Below are 19,614 nucleotides of genomic sequence, written 5' to 3'. Positions count from 1 at the left end.
TAAAAAAATGTATATGGCTGTGTTCCAATAAAACTTTATTTATAAAAACAAATGGTGGGCCAGATTTGGAATATGGGCCATTGTTTGGTAATCTCTGCTTTAAATAATGCAGTTTTACAAGAGCTTCCTGAGAAGATATTTAAGATGAAGCCTGAAGAATGAGAAGAAGCTAGCATCCCAAGCAGAGTGGACAGGATGTGCTAAGACCACGGGGTAGAAAAGAGTCTGGTGTATCCGAGGAATAGTGAAGGGACCAGTGGCAGAAGCACAGTTATAAAACAGTGAATAAGTGAATGAATGAATGAACTCACTGCCTAACATAAAGTCTGCTTACATAACAGGGGCTGATAAATATTTGTTAAAATTTGAGTGGGTGATATATTCACACAGTTCAAAAAGTATAAAAAGGGATCCTGTGAAGAGTCTCATTCCCAGTTTGTCTCCTTCCGACCACTTTTATTCGCTTCTGATCTTTCCAGAGTTTCTTCATTCAAATTTGTGCAAATGAAAACTACATCCTTGACCCCCAGGCCATGCTTGGTGAGAGTAGCTGGGACTAAACAGGTGGAGACTCCTCTGTCCATGTATAAGAACCAGAGCTCCGAACTCAAGCTCCATCCTGGCAGGGGCTCTGACCCTCTCCACCCTGGCCTGTGTGCAGGGGAGGCATGGCCCCTCCACAGGAAAAACGGCTTCCTAAGAGTGGGTGGAGTGGGACAGGTCCCACCTGAGCTGCTGCCAGGTGGAGCCACTCCCAGCTTAAGAACAACTGAGCCCAGAGTGGAATTTTCCTCCCTTTCCCGTTTTCCTTCAACTTGTTGTTGAGGAGAAAGTCTGTGTTGAATGCTGGTGTGTTTTTAACACCTCTCTTAACACTTACTTCCCTTTTTAACAGAGAGCAGGCCTCTACCTCCGAGCCTTCGGCAGGCAGCTGGATCTGGCAAGAATGTAATGACATTGTTTTGTTTTCATTGTACTTATTTTTATGGTTACCTTCTATTTATGGCATGAGATTCTGGTTTTCCATTTATGGAGGGATCTAAAGTTCCCTTTTGAAATGAATATATTTATGTTTTTAAAAGAGGGTTCATTTAAAGAAAAAAAATATTATGTAACTGATGGCACAGGTGGTACCCAGACATGGAAAAAATTGAAAAGAGGGACATGATGGGCTGAAAGGGAGGAAATGCCTCTTAGGTCAAATGTCTTGCCAGCCCCTGTGGAACAGAAAGGACCTCTGAGGCTTGGCAAGGGGAAGGGACTTTTCTAAAGTCACAGATGACATGGACTGAGACTTGGACCTCCTGACCCCCTTGTGGTGGGGACATGCCGTGCCAGAGGTATAGGCAGGAGTCAGGGACCATGAATACTCTCGCGGGCCTGGCCACTGCGCTAGCCAGGGTCAGGGTCTTTCCAAAGATGGCCAAACACAGACTGAATGTTAAGAGGGCTCGGGTTGTGAAGGAGAGGAGGGAAGCACAATGCTGTCCCTCAAGCAGAGTCCATGTGCTAGACCCTGGGCTGAGACCTTGCCCCAAGGGCACTCACAGATTCAAGGAGAAGACAAAAATAGCTTAATTTCCTGGTGGCAGTGTGGCCAGTGCTCCAACAGAGGCATAGCTTTTACATCCATCACTACTGACATCTGGGACTTTTGCCTGCCCCAATAGCCATTTCTTTTGGGAAAACCACCCCTCCTCCCATTCTTGGTTTTGTAGCTCAAGCTCAGGTCGGGCAAACCCCACACCCATTTCAGAGATGATCATAGGATTAGGTCTAGCCAATCAGAACGCTTTGTCCCTCTAGCCATAGTGATTGGCACAGGTCGATAATGTGACCCAAGACAGGCCAGTGGGGGTCTTCTCTTGGACTTCTGCTGAAACTACTAGAAAAGGGGCCCAGTCCAAGGGATTTATAAAAGGATGAGTCCTGATCTAGCATTGTTAGCAGTCATCTTTGCTACCAAAAGAGGAGAAGCTGTCTGCAAATGAAGCTGACATCCAGGAAAGCAGGGCTAAGAGATGGAGAGGAAAAAAGGGCAAAGGATAAGCTGACATCCAGGAAAGCAGGGCTAATGATACCCTAACCTCACCTGGATTCCAGCCATGAAATCAATGCCCTAAACTCAGTTCTGGAACCAATAACTTAACTTTTTTTTTCTCCCCATCAATTACTTTGAGCTGGATTTTTGTCACTTACAATCAAAAGAGAACCGGCCAACTCCAGGCAGAAACACAATGTCATGGGCAAGTTAGAAAGAGAGAGAGGTTGGAGTGATGAAAATTTGTCTGGAATCCTTTCTTGTGGAGGTGGGATTGAGCAGGGTTTTGAAAAACGGAAGAGGATTTTGATGCATGAAGAAGGAAAGATCTTTCCAGTAAGGGGAGCAGCTCAGGCAGTAGAACAGTGCTGGGACCACATAGCCGTTGTGGCTGGAGAGAGGAGGTGGGCTAGAGAAGTGGTGGGAGAGGGGCTGACAAGAAGGAATGTCCTCGAATTTTGCAGAAATTGTCTACTTCTCTGCCTGTGTCTTCCTTCTCTGGAAGAGAAGTTAATTTACCCACAACCATTTTGTTGTTGTTCAGCTTCTCAGTCATATCCGACTCTTTGTGACCCCATGGACTGCAGCATGCCAGGCTTCCCTGTCCTTCAGCATCTCCTGGAGTTTGCTGAAACTCATGTCCACTGAGTCATTGATGCCATCTAACCGTCTCATTGTCTGTCATCCCCTTCTCCTCTTGTCTTCAATCTTTCCCAGCATCAGGGTCGTTTCTGATGAGTCAGCTCTTCACATCAGGTGGCCAAAGTATTAGAGCTTCAGCTTCAGCATCAGTCCTTCCAGTGAATATTCAGGGTTGATTTCCTTTAGGATTGACTGGTTTGATCACCTTACTGTACAAGGGACTCTCAAGAGTCTTCTCCAACACCACATCAAACTTCAAAAGCATCAATAAACCATTTAATGAGCACCTATTATGTGCCATGTACAGTTGTGAGAATTGGACCATAGAGAAGACTGAGCACTGAAGAATTGATGCTTTTGAACTATGATGCTGGAGAGGACTCTTGAGAGTCCTTTGAACAGCAAGGAGATCACACCAGTCAATCCTAAAGGAAATCAACCCTGACTATTCACTGGAAGGACTGATGCTGAAGCTGAAGCTCCAATACTTTGGCCATCAAATCCAAAGAACTGACTCACTGGAAAAGACCCTAATGCTGGGAAAGACTGAAGGCAAGAGGAGGAGGGGGTGACAGAGGATTAGATGGTTGGGTGGCATCATCAACTCAATGGACAAGAATTTGAGCAAACTCCAGGAGATGGTGAAGGACAGGGAAGCCTGGCATACTGCAGTCCATGGAGTTGCAAAGAGTCAGACACAACTTACCAAGTGAACAACAGCATCTACATGCCAGGTGCTGTTGAAGCGCTGGTGAGGCAACAGTGAACAACACAGCCAAAGGCCATGCTATCTTGTAGCTTCCATTCTAGTCTAAATAGACAGGCAATACACATGACAAATTGATAAATAAGTATCCTAATGTCAGATAGTAATAACTTACAAGAAAAACTAGGACAAACAAAGTGGATGAAGATTGGTGGAGAGCTGTTTGGGATTATGAAATGTTCTGAAAACAGATGGCAGTGATGGTGTACATGGTGTACATGAAAGTACTTAATGTCACTGATTTGTACACTCAGAATGGTTAAAATGGTGAATTTTATGTTATGTCTCTTTTATCAGAATTAAAAAAATAGATAGGTGGAGGAGCACTACTGTAGTGATGGTAGTCAGAGCAGACCTCCTTGAGGAGGTGACATTTGAGCAAAGATATGAAAAATGGGAATCAGTGAGCCTTGAGGATACATGGAGGAAGAGCAGTCTAGGCAGAGGGAACTGCCCAAACAAAATCCAGGAGGCTGGAGTGTGCCTGGTGCGTTGTGAGAATTGCTAGGAAACTGGTGTGCCTGGGGCCGAGAGGGCAAGGAGGGGAGGCAGAAAGCAAGGGGGACAGGGAGAGAGGGTGATGAGGCCACACAGGGGGCAGAAGCTGGAGCACAGGTAGAGAACTTTGAATTTGGTTGTAAGAGTGATGGGAACCCTTGCAAGTGTGGGCAGGAGAAGAGGCAGGAGTTGGCCCTTTCTGTTCAACTTTCCCTCTCTCTCCAGCACTGTCTCTTAATCGAGCCTGTTATCTCACCTCTGCTTCCTGGATATCTCTCCTGGGCTGCTGCCCTCTTCTGCTTACCTTCATGACCACTACCTAATTTATCGTTTTTTAAGATGGATGACACAAGCAGCCTCCAGCCGTCCTTCAGGCCTCCTGCTAATAGGGCCTCCACTGTGTCCACTGGAGGCTTTTTCTACCTACACTTGTGACCAGTCCTTCCCTTGGTGAGAGCCGTGTCTTCCCACTTTTCAGCTAAGCCCTGTCCAGCCCTCCAGTCTCGTCTCCCCTCACGCTCGCCCCCCACACCTTGGCCACTCTGAGCCTCCCAGGAGGTCCCCCTGCTGCCTCAGGCTCTCTCCTCAAGGCTGGTGCATGTACCGTCTCCTCTGTACAGGTCCCTTTTTACCTAGAGAATCTCCCCCATGATCCTTTAAGAGTCAACCCAGCATCACTCTCTGCAGAGACTTCCTTGACTATCCCCACCCCAGGCTACCTTAGCTGACTCCTCTTCTGTGTTCCCCCGCCTCTTCCACCAGAAGTCCAGAGGACACTGTCATGCATGGCTGCTTGGTTGGTTTGATTTTTTCCAAACCTCTGCCTCTCCTCACCTCCTGGAACCCGCTAGTTCTCTGCCCATAGTATGTTCTCAATAAATATTTGTTTAATAAATCAATGAGTTTGGAATGTATCTTGCAGAAACAACAATAGCTAACTTGGTTTAAGGATGTGTTATGTGCCAAGCTAAATACTTTAGAGTCTGGATCTAATTTCTTTTTCACAGTCTTATGAGGAAGCTACTATAATGAGTCCCATTTTAGAGATGGGAAAACTGAGGCTTGGTGAGATTAAGCAATTTCCCCATAGCCCTGAAACCTAGAAGCAGTGGAGCTGGCAGCAGAGCTGACAGTTCAGAGTGCCCAGTTCAAAGTCATGGGCACATCACACAGCCAGGGGAGGTTTTAATAGCATTATTGAGCCCATGGTGGGGTTTCCAGGAGTCTCTGAACTTTATATGAAGCTCAGTTGTTCATGAGCTGTTTTCAGAGCGCAGGCTGATTGCTGTCATCAGAGTCTCAGAGGGGTTCTTGATAACCACTATGTTCAAGATGCTCTTCTGCATACAAGAGAAAGGTGGAGAATTTTTGAATATTGGACTGATGAATTCCAAGTTATGCTTTGGAAGGATCACCTGGGCAATTCATTGCAGCATTATTCATAAGAGAAAAAATTTGAAATATCCTCAATGTTCACCAAGAATGGACACATTAATTATTTTATGGTAATCCTTCCGTAGAAGGGAACACCATGCAGCTGTAAAGATGAATGAGGAATCTCTTTCAGCACCAATCTGAAATGATTCTAAGATACATTTTTAAGTAAATGAAGGAAGGTGCAGACGAAGGTGTATAATAAGCTTCTGTTTTTAAAAAGGCAGTTGAGGGTAAGATTACAGATCTAGATTTGTTTCTATATGCATAGAATGTCTTTGGCAATATTCACAATAATATAGACAATGGAAACCCTACTTCATATGATTTTTATAAAGATTAAATGAGTTAATATTAGATAATTGTTTAGAAAAGTGCCTGGCACATAAGTACTAGAGGAAATTTTGTCGAATAAAATAAAAGAGAAATTGCCACAGTGGGCAGACAGGAGGTGATAGGCGGTGGAAAGACTTATTTCATCTCATGCTCTCAGGCAACTTTTCAACTTGGTAACATGGGCAAATATTATTATTATTATTTTTATTATTTACGTGGACCATTTAAAAACTCTTTATGGAATCTATTACAATATTGCTTCTGTTTTTTATGTTTTGGTTTTTTGACCATGAGGCTTGCAGGATCTTAGCTCTTCAACCAGCATTCCTTGCATTGGAAGGCGAAGTTTTAACAACCGGACAGTCAGGGAAGTCCCTGTGGGCATGTATTATTGATGCATATTTTGAAAGTTAAAATTAAGTGTATTCAGATACATAAAAGATAATCTGAGGGGATCAGAGACTGGAAGGAGGTCCCACCCAGCATCCCCGGGAATTAGCTGGAATTGGTCAAAGACTGCATTGTGTAGTGTGAAAGTCAGGACGTGAGGAAAAAGCGGCGGGCGGGGGGGGGGGGCGGTGGACACCAAAACACCCACGCCCCAGGGCCCACTATAAAAAGCACATTTGAAAACATCAGACTGGAAATGTTTTTTTTATTTTTATTATTATTATTTTTTTAAATAGCCAAAGCTCGTCCCCCCAGGAGGCGTGTTGCAGCTGCGGGCCGTGGCAGTTCCCAGGTGATGTCAGTCCTGGTCCCGTGCCAGCCCCGGCCCCTTGGAGACGGTCTTGGTGGGTTCAGCTTGACTGTTTTTCCTTCCTGAGACTTGAGGACACCTTCCTGTCTCAAAGAAAGCAGCCTTTCCAGGGCTTTCTGAGAGCCTGGGGCGGGGGAGGTGGTGGGCCTGGGCTGAGAGGAGAGTGGGAGGCAGCGGAAGGTAGGTGAGGGGTGGTGAGGAGGGGGAGGCCGCATCGAAGAAGAGTGAAGGCTGGGCGAGCTGCAGACAGGCCCAGCTCCGTCTGGGTGGCTTCATAACCACCCCACAGGGGACAGGAGGGGCGTGCTCCTTGGGAATCTGAGACCCATCTCCCTGACCCCTTCCTCCCGCTGCCCTGGCTGCTGCCTGGGGGGATGCACTGGGGTGGGGTGGGGTTGGGGGCAAGATTCGTTCCCACGGAGTTCCCAGCTGGTCAGCGCCTTCTCTCTTCCCTAAGCTCTGGGCCCATCCCTCTCTCCTCTCTGGCTAAAGGCCCGTTGCGAGTATCTTCTGAGCTTCCAGGCGTGGGTTTCTACAGATGGGATGAACTGCAGAGCCGGGTTCAAGGTCTCACTGTGCTCCTCATTGTGTAACCTCAGGTCAGCCACTGCTCCTTTATGGTCTCCATCTGTGAAATGGGTAAAACCCGCCTTGCAGGGTGGATACGAGACTCTGATTCTGAGACTCTGGTTCCCTCAGTGCGGGCTGGACTCTGGGCAGGGGAGAAGACCCAGATTCAGGGGATGAACTTTTCTGTCTCGTTCTGGAAGCCCAGCCTCTTGGTCCTTCAGCAGGTTTCCGCTAAGCACCCACTATGTGCTGGCACCGTGTGAAGCCCTGGGATGCTGCTGCGTGATGGTGGCAGCCAGAGGTGTTGTGAGCAGAGGCTCTGGCCCAGCTCAGGGGCCTGGGGAGAGTTGCCTCCTGCCTTGGAACCTCGACACTGAGTGCATGGACAGCAGAGGGGGAAGATGAAGGGGTGGCTCTGGACTCTGCGTGTATGCTGTCACTTCAGTCGTGTCCGACTCTGTGTGATCCTATGGACTGTAGCCCACCAGGCTTCTCTGTCCACGGGATTCTCCAGGCAAGAATGCTGGAGTGGGTTGCCATGCCCTTCTCCAGGGACTCTTCATGCCTGGGTCCAAATCCTGGTCTGTCATTCAGTGGCTGAGTGACCATGAGGATGCTAACAGTCCCTGCCTCTCAGGGTTGGGAGAAGTAGATAAATTATGGGTTCATACCATGCCTGATGCAGACCTGGTGCTCCATGAGCTCCCGCATGCTTTTCTCCTCTGTCTGCAGAGGCTTGCCTTGCTCTGAGTACTTTGCAGAGCAGCTCTGGGTGCCCAGAGGAGACGTGTCGGGGATTATCAGGTTATGTTCAGGGGAGGTCCAGGGACCCGCAAGAGCCCCAAGCACTCCATCTCATGCAGGAGTGGCCTGAACAACTTTGCAGGACCTTTTCACACTCAGCAAAGTCTTTTCTTGCCTCAGAGGCATCATCCTTATGTTTCCTCTATTCTTTCCCACTCACACACCTCCAAAGACCTTGGAAGCACCCATCATATTTTACTCGTTCTTTGCTCACAGCCTGTTTTTCTGATAGACCTTGGCCTCCACGAGGGCAGGCACCACATCTGTCTTACTCTCTGGCCAGAATGACCTTTTCGATCTTGTTCTGCAAGCTCAGGTTCAGTCCAGGCCCTTACAGGACTGGGCACATACCTGGTGAGGCCGTGTGAGCCAGCGGTGAGAGTTCAGTGAGAGTCTGCAGCCAAAACACCTGATTCAAATCCACTTGCTTGCCAGGGGCCATGTAAAGGTGGGCATGTTCCCTGTGCCTCAGTTCTCAAATCTATAAAATGGAGCCATAACTTGTTGAGTAGGTTACATTAACTTATGTAAAGTGTGTAGACCAAGACCTGACACCTAGTAGGCCCTTAGAAAAAGTCAGGCACTTTTCCAAGTCTAGAGGATCTGGGCATTCAGAAAACCCCAATTTCTAAATTTTACCAGTCTTCCCTCCACAGGGCCAGTCTGTCCTAGTTCATATAGCCCTCCTGGTCTACTTTGTGCAGGCTGTGCTAAAATGAGGAAAATCAAGGCCCAGAGAGAGGCAGACACCCACCCTAGGTCACACAAGAACAATGGCCAAGGTAGACCAAGCCAGGTCTCCTATCTTCCAACCAGTTCAACCTCAGGATCTCCTCAGTTTCCAGGCCCTGGTGGCCTACCCTCTGACCCTGGTCCCCCTGGGAGCCCAATCCCAGGCTCATGGGGTCTACAAGTCTGGTCTGGATTAGACACGCTGGTAAGCAAACTCCAGGCCCCCCCAGCAGGTTGACTGGCGGGACCCGTGCTCACAGCTGCTGAAGCTCACAGGGATATAAATCATGGTGGCAGGAGCCTCTGGGGCTGGGACCACCTTAGCCTCCTGAAGGGTACAGGAGCCTGAGAGTCATGGGCAGAAATGCCTGGGTCCACTGGGGGTTTTTCTGTCCTCTGCTGGGGCAGCTGGAGCAGGGCAGGTCAGAGCGGGCCAAGAGACCATTGGCAGGCCTTACCTCCTAGACGGCCAAGATCTCAGCTCTGTTTTAACTTTTCACTCTGGAGTTATTTACAAACATGCAGAGAAGTGACAGAAGGAGTGCAGAGAACTCCAATATACCCTCTACCTGGATTCACTGAGTTTTAACAGTTTGCCACAGTTGCTTTGTCTTGCTCTCTCGCACTTTTTTCTGATCCATTTGATAGAATGTCACCTACATTATGTTCCTCTACTCCTTAATATTTCAGAGTGTGTTTCTGAAGCACCAGAATATCTTCTTATATCACCATACTGTTAGCAAATTCAGTAAATGTAACGTTGATGTATCTGTGTGTGCTCAGTTGCTAAGTCGTGTCCGACTCTGCAACCCCATGGACTATAGCCTCCCAAGCCCCTTTGTCTGTGGGATTTTCCAGGCACTGGAGCGGGTTGCTGTATCCTCCTCCAGGGGATCTTCCTGACCCAGGTATCAAACCCGAGTCTCCTGTGTCTCCTCCACTGGCAGGCAGATTCTTTACCACTGAGTAACCTGAGAAGCCCCAAGTGTGACACTGATATGATACCTTAATCTGTTGTTCTTACTCCAGTTTTGTCAACTGCCCAGTAACATCCTCTATAGCATCACCTCCCTGTAGGACAGGACTCAGCCCAGGGGCATGTGGCATTTTCCTGTCCAGGTCTAGACTTTAGATATCAAGCCCACAGGAGGTAAAATATGCAATAGCAAGAGATGAAGATGGGTTGAACAAAGATGGTCAACCTTACATATGTGTCCCATAGACTGATGATTTTGTAAATCTTCTAATGTTCTCATGATAATTCATCATTCTTGTGATTGTATATGGTTGCTTAATGAGTTAACTTGCTAAATATGCTAGAGTTTGGGGGATTCTATTCTGTAGTGTGTTTATTTTTTTATCTAATAGGAGCATCATAAAATGGAAGTGGTCTGGGCCACTGAGGGGAACTTAAAGTGGTGGAGGAGCCCTGGGCTAGAGAGGGACTTTGCATTCTCAGCTCCTAAAGCTGTGCAACTCTGGCTCATCACTGTTCCTGTTTCTCCATTGCCATGGGTGGCCTCTGAGGCTTTCCAACTTGCAACTGTGGAATTAGAGAAGAGAGTCCTGAATGGTGGCCAGGAAGACCTGGGCTCCTGGTGGCCCAGCAGGGCCAGGGACTAGCTAGGGGAACTTGGGCAGGTTGCTTCGTCTGTATGGGCTCAACTTCTCATGCTGAAATGATGCATTCTGAGATTCTTGTACTGATGCTCCTTGTGGCTAAGAAGGTTTGGGTGGAAAGTGCGAACTGATATTTAGGCCGCCCCTTCAGGGTCCCAGGTGGCCTGGATGAAGTTGCTCATCCCACCTGCTTCAGCCCTGGGTTTCTCCTCCCTGAACTCCTTTAACTCCTCTAGCCCTAAGTAAGCCCTCACTCAGGCAACATGGAATGGCTGGGTTGTCCCATCCTAAAGGCAGGAAGAGTGTGTGTTGGGGGCAGGGATGTTTGGCAAGTGGCTCCCAGAGATACTGGTCCACAGCTGTGCCTCTCCCAAGTCACGTGTGTTGCACTGGCCTTGTAGCTCACATGGGCCCCAAGATATTAACTGTCCACTACCCAGGAATGAGGCCCAGGGAAGACAACAAGCAACAAAACGTGCAGAATGGAGAACTATGGAGCTACAAAAAAGCATGAGGTAGTGAAAAAGCTTGAAGCAGCTCTTTCAACACTGAAGTGTCTCCAAGATGTATTGTTTAGGGAAAAAAAACCCAAGTGCAGATCAGTGTATGAAATGTCACCTCTCATGTGGAAAAACAAGATACATGTGATATGCCTGTATCTGCAAAGACTATCTCTACAAGAATCCCTAAGCTCTGGTTAACAGAATTGCCTCTGAGAACCGGAAGTGAGTGGCTGGGAGAGAAGACTCATTGTCAGTTTATTCTGTGTCTTCTGAAGTGTGAGCTCTGTAAGTGCATTGTCTATTTCAAGGGGAATACGATGGAAGCAACCCAGTATGAGGAGGTGTGCGTGAAGGGTTCCTAGGATGATGCTAATCGCATTTCTTGCTCTGCATGCTGGGTGCACAGGTGTGCTCAGCCTGTGAAAGTACACTTAATGGCACAGGGACCGTCCTGCACTTATGTTACACTTTAATAAAAGTTTTAACTTAGTATGTTGTAAATGATTATTTAAGTGTATGTGTTTTCAAAAACTCTGCAGGATTATTATAGTGTTAACAATGGTTGTCTTTGGGATGGGTGGTATTTCTAAGACCCTACAGTATTTGAGTTTTTATATATATATATATATATATATATATATATATATATACACACATATATATATATATACATATATATGTATATATATACACACACACACAATGAATACATAAGCAGAGAAATCTATGAATACTTTTTCAGAACCAGTAATCAGTAGAGAGCATTTCTGGAAGGACACACAGGAAACTGCTAACAGCAGTTGCCTTTGGGGAGGAGCCTGAGGGAGGTACATACTTTTCACTGCATCTACTGGATACAACTGGCCTTGTTTACCCAGTGCATAAATGGCCTATTAAAAACTATTTAACAAGGCAAAACAAATAATTATTATTCTGTCTCAGCTGTTCTCGCTGATTAGGGATTAGGCCAGGGAGACTGGGAGGGGTCACGCAACTCCTCCCGGGTCACCCAGCAAATCTGGTGGCAGAAGTGGGCCTCTAGCCCAGAGCATCCAAGTATCTGCTCTGTCCTCACTCCCAGGTTTCCTGCTATTGACAAGGTCACAGTCCTTTTCCCGTGGCTTTGCCAGGGGCTGCCTGGACCTGGGTAGGTGTGGGGCGTACAATGTGCTTTCCTAATTAGCTCCCGAAGGGGGACTGATTGCTGATCCACAAAGTGGGCAGCCCCATTTCAGGCTCTGTCTGAGGGCCAAATACAGGGGGTGACAGAGTAGGTACAGCATGGAATCTGGAGCCAGGCTTCAGCTGGTAAAAAGTGTCTGTTAAAAAAAATAAATTTAAAAATAGGCATACGAAAGTACCTGGAGGAAAGGGTGGCTGCCTGGCTCTGCCGTCTCTCCTGGCCCCTCTCCTTGTTCCCTGCCTCCAGCTTCCCCAGCTTCTCTGATTCTGAACCCACAGGGACAGAGCCCCACAGAGAGAGCCAAGAATGGCTCCACTGACCAGCTGTTCCCATCACCCTCTCGGCTGGACCTGTGAGATGGGGAAACACCATCTCCCACCTCCCAGGGCTGCTGGGAGGATAACAAGGGTCACAGGGGCTGGCACCCCGACTGGGGCATCTCCAGGGCAGGGGAAGGAGCTCACTTTGGGCTTTACAGGTGGACAGACCTCACATCGTCACTCTGCCACGCGTCAGCCATGCACCTTTGGGTGTCATTATTTCTTCAAATCATCTCAGTTACAACAGGGGTAAGAGTACCCCCTGTTAGCACACACTCATTTGCACATGTGGAAAACCACATGCCTCCCCAACCCTGTTTGTAAAGACATGGATAAGGGATGGATTAAAGTATGGTATGTTCACAAGATGGAACAAACAGCTACTAAAGAAATGAAGAGAACCCTTTACCTTTGTGTACTGACTTGGGATAACAGCCAAACTAGATTAAAAGGGAAAAAAAAAAAATGCATGGAGCAGAAAGAAGGTAACAATGGGCTACTGTCTATGTAAGGGATGGAAGAAAACATACATGAGTATTTCTGTATTTCCTTGGTTATTCACACGGAATAGAGAAGTCACACAAAACTAGTGGCTGAGCCTGTCTGCAGCGGGAGAACTGTGGTCAGAGGACAGGAGGGAGGGAGACTCTTTTTACCACATACCCTCTGTACCTTTTGAATTGTGAACCACATGGATGAATATATTCCTCATTCAAAAATAAATAAAATTAAGATTTTTCTTTTACCAACCACACCAGATACCCAACAGTTGTTCAAGAAGACAGTGATGAAAGACTGGTTATCTCGATTTCTGGGGAGGTAGACCCCTATCTTCCTTCAGTCCCACCACCTCCAGGGCACAGGGCAGCATCTGTGACACCTGTGTCCCTTCCAAGGTCCAGGAGAAGGGCCACCTCTGACCTCTGATGTCCCTAGGCCCCTCCCTTCTGCAGCTGGGAACATCTTTTACTTAAAAATACCTTTTATTTTAAACCCATCAATTCTCTCTCTCACACATACACCCACACTCATCCATAGACACGCACACATCCTCTGTCACCAACAGTCTATGTTTTTCCAAAAGATCTGCCTTGTCTCTGACCAGCCAGGGCTGGGGCCGGCTGGACGGGTCCTCATGGCTCTCCAGGGTGGGGCGGAGATGTCCCAGGGGGCCTGCTCTGAGGGTCATGGGCCCAGGTCATTGTCCTCTGGTCCCTACACAAAGAGGGGACCCAGGTTTGGCTCCTGGGGTCTTCTCTCCTGTTCACCCAGTGGCTGGCCTCTGGCCTTCTTCTTAGGGTCCTGCTTGGAGCAAATGACACAGGGATCCAGGCTCATCTCCGTGGCACTCGAAGTGGGGCTACCCCCCTCACCTTCAAGCAGCTGCCCCCCAGGTCACGACGGCTTCCCTGTGGGAAGGGAAAAAAGAGGTATTAGGGGGTTCAACTGGGTCTCCTTGAACACTGGAACTACTGTCTGTGCTCAGCAATAGAGGACTTGATAAACACATCAGTTAGCCACACAGTCAAGTTCATGAAGCAGAAGGCAGAAGACACTATATGGACTAACAGGGGATGATACTGCAATAACATCATTTAAAGATAAGACCGAGGACTGAGTGTGTGTTCCTGTGCGCTGAGATGTCCAGAGGGAAGGGCACATGGGAAACTGCTAATAGTTTCCTCAGAGAAGAAGAATGTGATGAGGAGGAGACAGGATGGGAGGGAGGCTTTTTTAAAAACTCTGCATACTTTTTTACCTTTTTCATTTCTTCCCCATGTAATCTGTTGCTTAAAAAAATTCAATACAGGTCAAGTCATACAATTTTACACTCAAGGGCATAACACCTTCCACAGTGGATCTCCTACTGCCGGGGCTGTAGACTCAGTGGCCTCCTCATCAGCCTCAAAAGTAGATTCTGGAATTCTGGCCTCCTTGCCTTCATTCAAGGTGTTCCCAGGAGTATGCACTCTGGTCCTGTCCTGGGAAGATTTCTCTATTCCTGCAATTGCCTGGCACTCCTTGCCTTTCTGGGGCCAGGATAAAACCCAGAAGGGAAAAGTGGGATCTCTCTGCTCTCCCATCAGGCTGGGAACTCAGTGGGGTGGCTGGGGAAAGTCCTTCGCTCTGTAGCCCCAGTTCCAGCCTAGGAAGTGGCATGGAGCAGTTACCAACCAATGCTGCTTGGATCAAGGGTGTCCACTGGAAGACGAGCTAATGGTGGCAGCCCTGGAGGTCACCTGTTTCCCTCATGTGGGGACAGTCTCTCCCCACTATTCTGAGGTCTGACACCAGGGTTTCAGCCTCACTGTAAGCCAACGAGGTCACAGACATTAGAGTACCCCATCTTTCACGGCCTCCAGCGTTGCATGACTGGCTCAAAGGCACCCAGCCAGTTGGTAAAAAGGGCTGGGCTAGAAAATCCATGTTGTCCACAGTCTGTCCAGTTTCCAGGACATGGTAGGGTCTGAAATCCCACTGTAAACACTCATTCCTGAGCCTGACTAGGGGATGCGGGACCGGCCTTTTTCTCAGCCATCTAGAGAAATAGCTGACCATCTGGGAGCTCTGCCCCCTGCCCCCCTCCACTCCTGGGCCCAGGTTGGGGCAGATCCATCCAGATGCGAGCCCAGCCTCCCTTGAGGCTCTCTGGGCCCAGGGACAGCGTGTTCATTCACAGGCAAGGCTATTTTGAGGGCTGAGGCCATAGTCCCAGCAGAGCCTGGGGCTTGGGCTTCTCAGACAAACTCTGGCAGCCGTGGCTGAGAAGGGCGGATGGGGGTGGGGGTGGGGTCATGTTGAGGTTGGAGGATAGAAAACCAGCTTCCCACCTTTTCAGGGTCAGGAGAGCCGCCTCTACCCTACATCTGGCAGTCATCTTGAGACTGGCATTCCCCTGAGAATGCTGAGACTGTTCACCTCCCTGAACCTCAATCTCTTCATCTTTGAAATGGGGACAAAATGATTCTACTTGCCACCGCAGGGGTGCAATCAAACGCAAGTGCAGCTGTGAAAAAGGCTTGTAAACTGCCAAACACATTTAGAAGAGGCCTTGACTAGGCCCCAGATTCTTTGTCCCTTTGCCCCTGAGTGCCAAGGGCTCCGGGAAGCACTGTAGTTAGTAGGTGGTTACAGTAAAGCAGACCCAGGGTTCAACTCCAGCTCTATCTTGGACTACCTGTCAGATATCAGGCAAGTGACTTCAGCTAGTGGAGCCTCGGTTTCCCCATGTGTAGTTAGCATGAGGATTATATACATTAACACAGGTAAAGCCTTTAGCAGAATCAGGAACATAGCGAGTGTTCAATGAACATTCACAAGTATTAGCATCAGCGTCATCTGATGATGGCATCTCCTTGCCCCACTGCTCCTGGGCTGGCACCCCAAGTGGGGAAGGCTTTACAAGATGATCTTATGTGACCCCTACCCTCAGGTGACAAAAGGGCAAAGACAAGAACCCCCTACCTCCCCTTGCTATTTCTACCACAGAGAGCCACACCTAATAACCCCTCCTTAAACAAGATGCTGCAGGGAGCTATCTCCAAGGTGATCCCAACCCTTGACCAGCCAGCTTGGGGTGAGGTGGTAGCTCACAGTGAAGGGATAGGGTCCAGGGCTTTAGAGCTCTCTGGAAGGCTCCCATGGGCTCCCCAAGGCAGCCAGTTTTCTTCCAGTTGAGTCCTCAAGTCTTTGAGGAGCCGGAGCCGGCCTGGATCGCCCCTTCTGCCTATTCCCAAAGGAGTCTGTGGACTTGAGAGCATGGCTTCTGCAGCCAAATTTGGCTGGGTTCTAGGTCCTGTAGACATATCCCAGGGAAGGAGCCAGATCCAAGCGAGGCCCTGAGACCAGCAGAGAAGCCCGCAGGCTACCTGCTGTGTGGGTGGGCACATGATGGACACACCCTCTCCCCCAGGCCTGCTGTTACCAGGCCTTCCCACACTAACCTTTCCTATTTCCCAATAAAGCAGGCCTGAGTTTGAATCCTGGCTTCTTCATGGGCAGTGTCTCTGAACCAGTGATGCCATTTCTAAGCAGGTAGGGATAACCAGAGCACCTTCTTCCCCAGCTGTTGGGGGGTCTTATCTTTTTTTTCTTTTCCGCACCATGTGACATGTGGGATCTAAGTTCTCCGACCAGGGATGGAACCTGTGTTCCCTGCATTGGAAACTCGGAATCTTCATCACTGGGCCTCCAGGGAAGTCCCTGTGGGGGATTTTAATGGTAACATATGGAGGGCGGTTAGCACGAGAGATCAGCGCTCATCAAGACTGCTGACACTGCTGTCACTGGCCTGTCTTCGCCTCCCCTTTGTGTGTTGCCACTTTCAACATCGTCCCTTCTTTAGGTCATGGTTTCTGACCCCAGCTCTCGCTGTGCCTTGCTCCTAGAACACGTTCCCCTACCCTTCAACCTGCCTGCCTCCATCCTCAAGCATCATCAGGAACTTAGCCCCTGGGTCAGGGGCTTCCTCTGGCCCTGACAGTCCCTTTGTGCACCCCCATCAGACCATAGCATCCCTCTTTTCACCTCCAGGCCCTGCCCTGACCCCACAACTGGGAGTTCCCAATTGCAGTGCACGGGCACCTACAACCTGCTTCTCTGGGAATGTTCTCAGAGCCGACAAAAAGCAGCTGTCAGGTAGTTGAGGTTTGCTGAACTGAGTGAATGGGTGAAGGGCAGTCAGGGAATATCGCTGAGGGCCCAGTCAGTTCTTCATACCCTAGGCTGGATTGCCCACCGGCACACCCTAACTTCTCAGTCCAGCTTGGAGCACAGACAAGGGCCCACAGCTGAGTATCAGGGACCCTGGAGAGAGTCCAAGTCTGAGCCTACCAAGACTGACTTAGGGAAACAGGGGCAGCCACCAGGATGAGAGGCCAGGATGGGAGTCTGATGAGCTGGAAGGGGGTGGTCTGAGGCTAGGACACAGGGGCTTCCCTAAAACAGAGTGAAGAGGGGAGCTGGGGCAGCTTTGAGAACCAAAGACTGAGGGACCCTCAGAGGCCTGACTCCAATCCCCAATGCTTTTTTTAATTTTTATTTTATATTAGAGTTGATTAACAACATTGTGTTAGTTTCAGGTGTACAGCAAAGTGATTCAGTTATACATATATATGTATCTATCCTTTTTTAGGAGAAGGGGACGACAGAGGACGAGATGGTCAGATGGCATCACCAATGGACATGAACTTAAGCAAACTCTGGGAGCTGGTGAAGGACAGGGAAGCCTGGCGCGCTGCAGTCCGTTGGGTCAAAGAGAGTTGGACACAACTGAGCAACTGAACAACAACAATCATTTTTCAAATTCTTTTCCCATTTAGGTTATTGCAGAGTTCCCTGTGCCCCCAATGCCCTGTCACTTTCCAAAAGGCCATGGGCCAGTCAGGGACTCTCTCAGCCTCAGTTTTTCTGCAGCTGTAAATGGAAGCTGCTGGGATGCAAAGCTGTCCCACAGACAAGACTCCTTACGCTAAGAAAAGCCCAGGCAAGAAGAGGAAAGGCTAGGGGTAAAGCAGGTTCCCTGGGGCCAGTGCAGAGGGAGAACCAACTTTCAGCCACAAGTGCCCCTCAGCGACCTCTGCCGCTGCTCACCCTCACCCAGTCCCTACCAGCCTAGTACCCATCCTTACCTAGGACAGACCACGGGAGCCTACCTCAAGCTCTGCACCAATGACTCAACAGTGCCTTTCCTGGACACTCCATCCCTTTAGGGGGTGGGTATCCTCAGGGGACCCCCTCATTCACGCTTACTGCTCATGAACTGAACACTTTGGGCTCTTGACTGGGGGTGTGCCTCCCCTTTTCTTCTAGCCTCCTGCCCCTGGGTCAGTCTCAGGATGCAGGACAAATCTTTAACAAAATGGGCAGTTCAGGGCACACACACCCAGCAGACCCAGAGCCTGCATTCTGGCTTCCGAGCTGGGTGATGAGGGCACCCCTGAGCCTCAGATCCTCATCAGTGATAAAACCAGCAAAGCTACCTGCCTGATGGAGGTTCCTGCGAAAGTAAAAAGAAAGAAGACCACAAAGGCGCCCCTACGTAGGTAGAGCTCAATAAACGACGCCTTTGTTATGATATCCCCACGCGCTCTTCCCAGCACACCTCTAGTTGGAGGGAGTGTCCCTGGATGAGCAATCTCCATCCTCTAAATCACGCCTGAGCGCCGGCCTTCCCTGCACCCCGTGTTTGGGGGACACTGTGAGTTGTTGTGCTCCACACCAAACCCTGGACTTGGAGGGCCGCACCCTCGACAACTCTGTGTCGCTTCCCCCCTCTCTTCACTGGGGTCTCTGCTCCTCTCTTGCTACCTAAGAGGCCAGCTCCCTGACCCCACGGGCGCAGTGCTGGAGCGCTGCACGCACTCACCCCCTTGCGCTGGTTGCTGAGGCAGAAGGTGCAGATGGAGCGTGGCTGGCGGCCGCCGTCTGCGGCGGCGGAGACCGCGCTCTTGGCACTGCCAGCAGCTCGGAAGCACGGCTGCCCGTCGTCGGCCGCGTCGCCCAGCAGCAGCACGTTAGCCAGATGTGCGATGTAGCTGGACGCCAGGCGCAGCGTCTCAATCTTGGACAGCTTGCGGTCCACCGGCTCGGTGGGGATGAGCGTGCGCAGCGCCGTGAAGGCCGTGTTCACGCTCTGCGTGCGGTCCCGCTCCCGCGCGTTGGCCGCCTGCCGCTGCCGCACTACCACCACCGGGCCCGCGCTGCCCGCCGCCCGCCGCCCGCCCCCGGGGCCCGGGCCGCGCCGTGCCGCCTCCAGGCCCTCGCAGCAGCCGAATGACTGATCGGAGGCGTCGCTCTCGCTCCGGTTCTCCTCGTCCTCGCTCAACAGCCTCACGTCCGGGTACAGCACGTGCGCGCCGACGGGGCGCAGCAGTGCGAACGCCATGGGTACTCGGCCTCGTCCCTGGATGTGCAGCGTCCTGGTGTCGGCCGCGCCCCGCCGTGCGCTCCCGCGCGCTCCCACGGCCCCTTCGGCCGCAGCCTTATAGCCGTGGGAGGGGCCAGTCCGGAGGCCGCCCCGGCCGGGGCGGGGGGGGCTCCGCCCTGACCAATGGGGAGGCTCCCACCGCCTCCCGGCCAATGGCTAGGCGCCCACCGCCCCCGTTCCCCCAGGTTGAAAGCGGCCCGCGAGCTAGTGGCCCGCCCTGAAGGCTCCAGGTCCCCGCTGGCTAGCTGGGTAAACGTGGGGGTCGACGAGGGTGGGATGGACTGTGCCGAGATCCAGACTCATCTTCAGCCTAGACCCCCGGGAGACTGCGGGCAAATCCCTTCTCTCTTGACTTCGATTTCCTTGTTTGGAAAGAGGGTTGCAGAGAAACCAACTCGGGTTTTTCTGTCCTCAAATTCTGCTGTTGTGATGCTGCAACTTACGTGCTGACAAATAAGGGAAGGGGGGGGCGCTTTT

At 50.1% G+C, this 19,614-nt stretch overlaps 1 protein-coding gene across 1 annotated transcript; it reads right to left on the bottom strand.

Annotated features, from left to right (window-relative positions):
• Window positions 1–13,173: 13,173 nt before the first annotated feature.
• TCF15 (transcription factor 15) lies at window positions 13,174–19,164 on the bottom strand. Its single transcript, XM_081560637.1, has 2 exons — window positions 18,577–19,164; window positions 13,174–13,618 (listed from the first exon to the last, which is right to left on the bottom strand). The coding sequence occupies exons 1-2, from the start codon at window positions 19,093–19,095 to the stop codon at window positions 13,544–13,546; spliced, it is 594 nt and encodes a 197-aa protein (XP_081416763.1). The 5' UTR covers window positions 19,096–19,164; the 3' UTR covers window positions 13,174–13,543.
• Between the last annotated feature and the right edge of the window lie 450 nt (window positions 19,165–19,614).

Source organism: Giraffa tippelskirchi, chromosome 13, assembly GCF_054371585.1.
Source record: "Giraffa tippelskirchi isolate mGirTip1 chromosome 13, T2T-mGirTip1v1.2.pri, whole genome shotgun sequence".
Lineage (NCBI taxonomy): Eukaryota > Metazoa > Chordata > Mammalia > Artiodactyla > Giraffidae > Giraffa > Giraffa tippelskirchi.
This window is presented reverse-complemented; position numbering and strand designations above follow the sequence as displayed.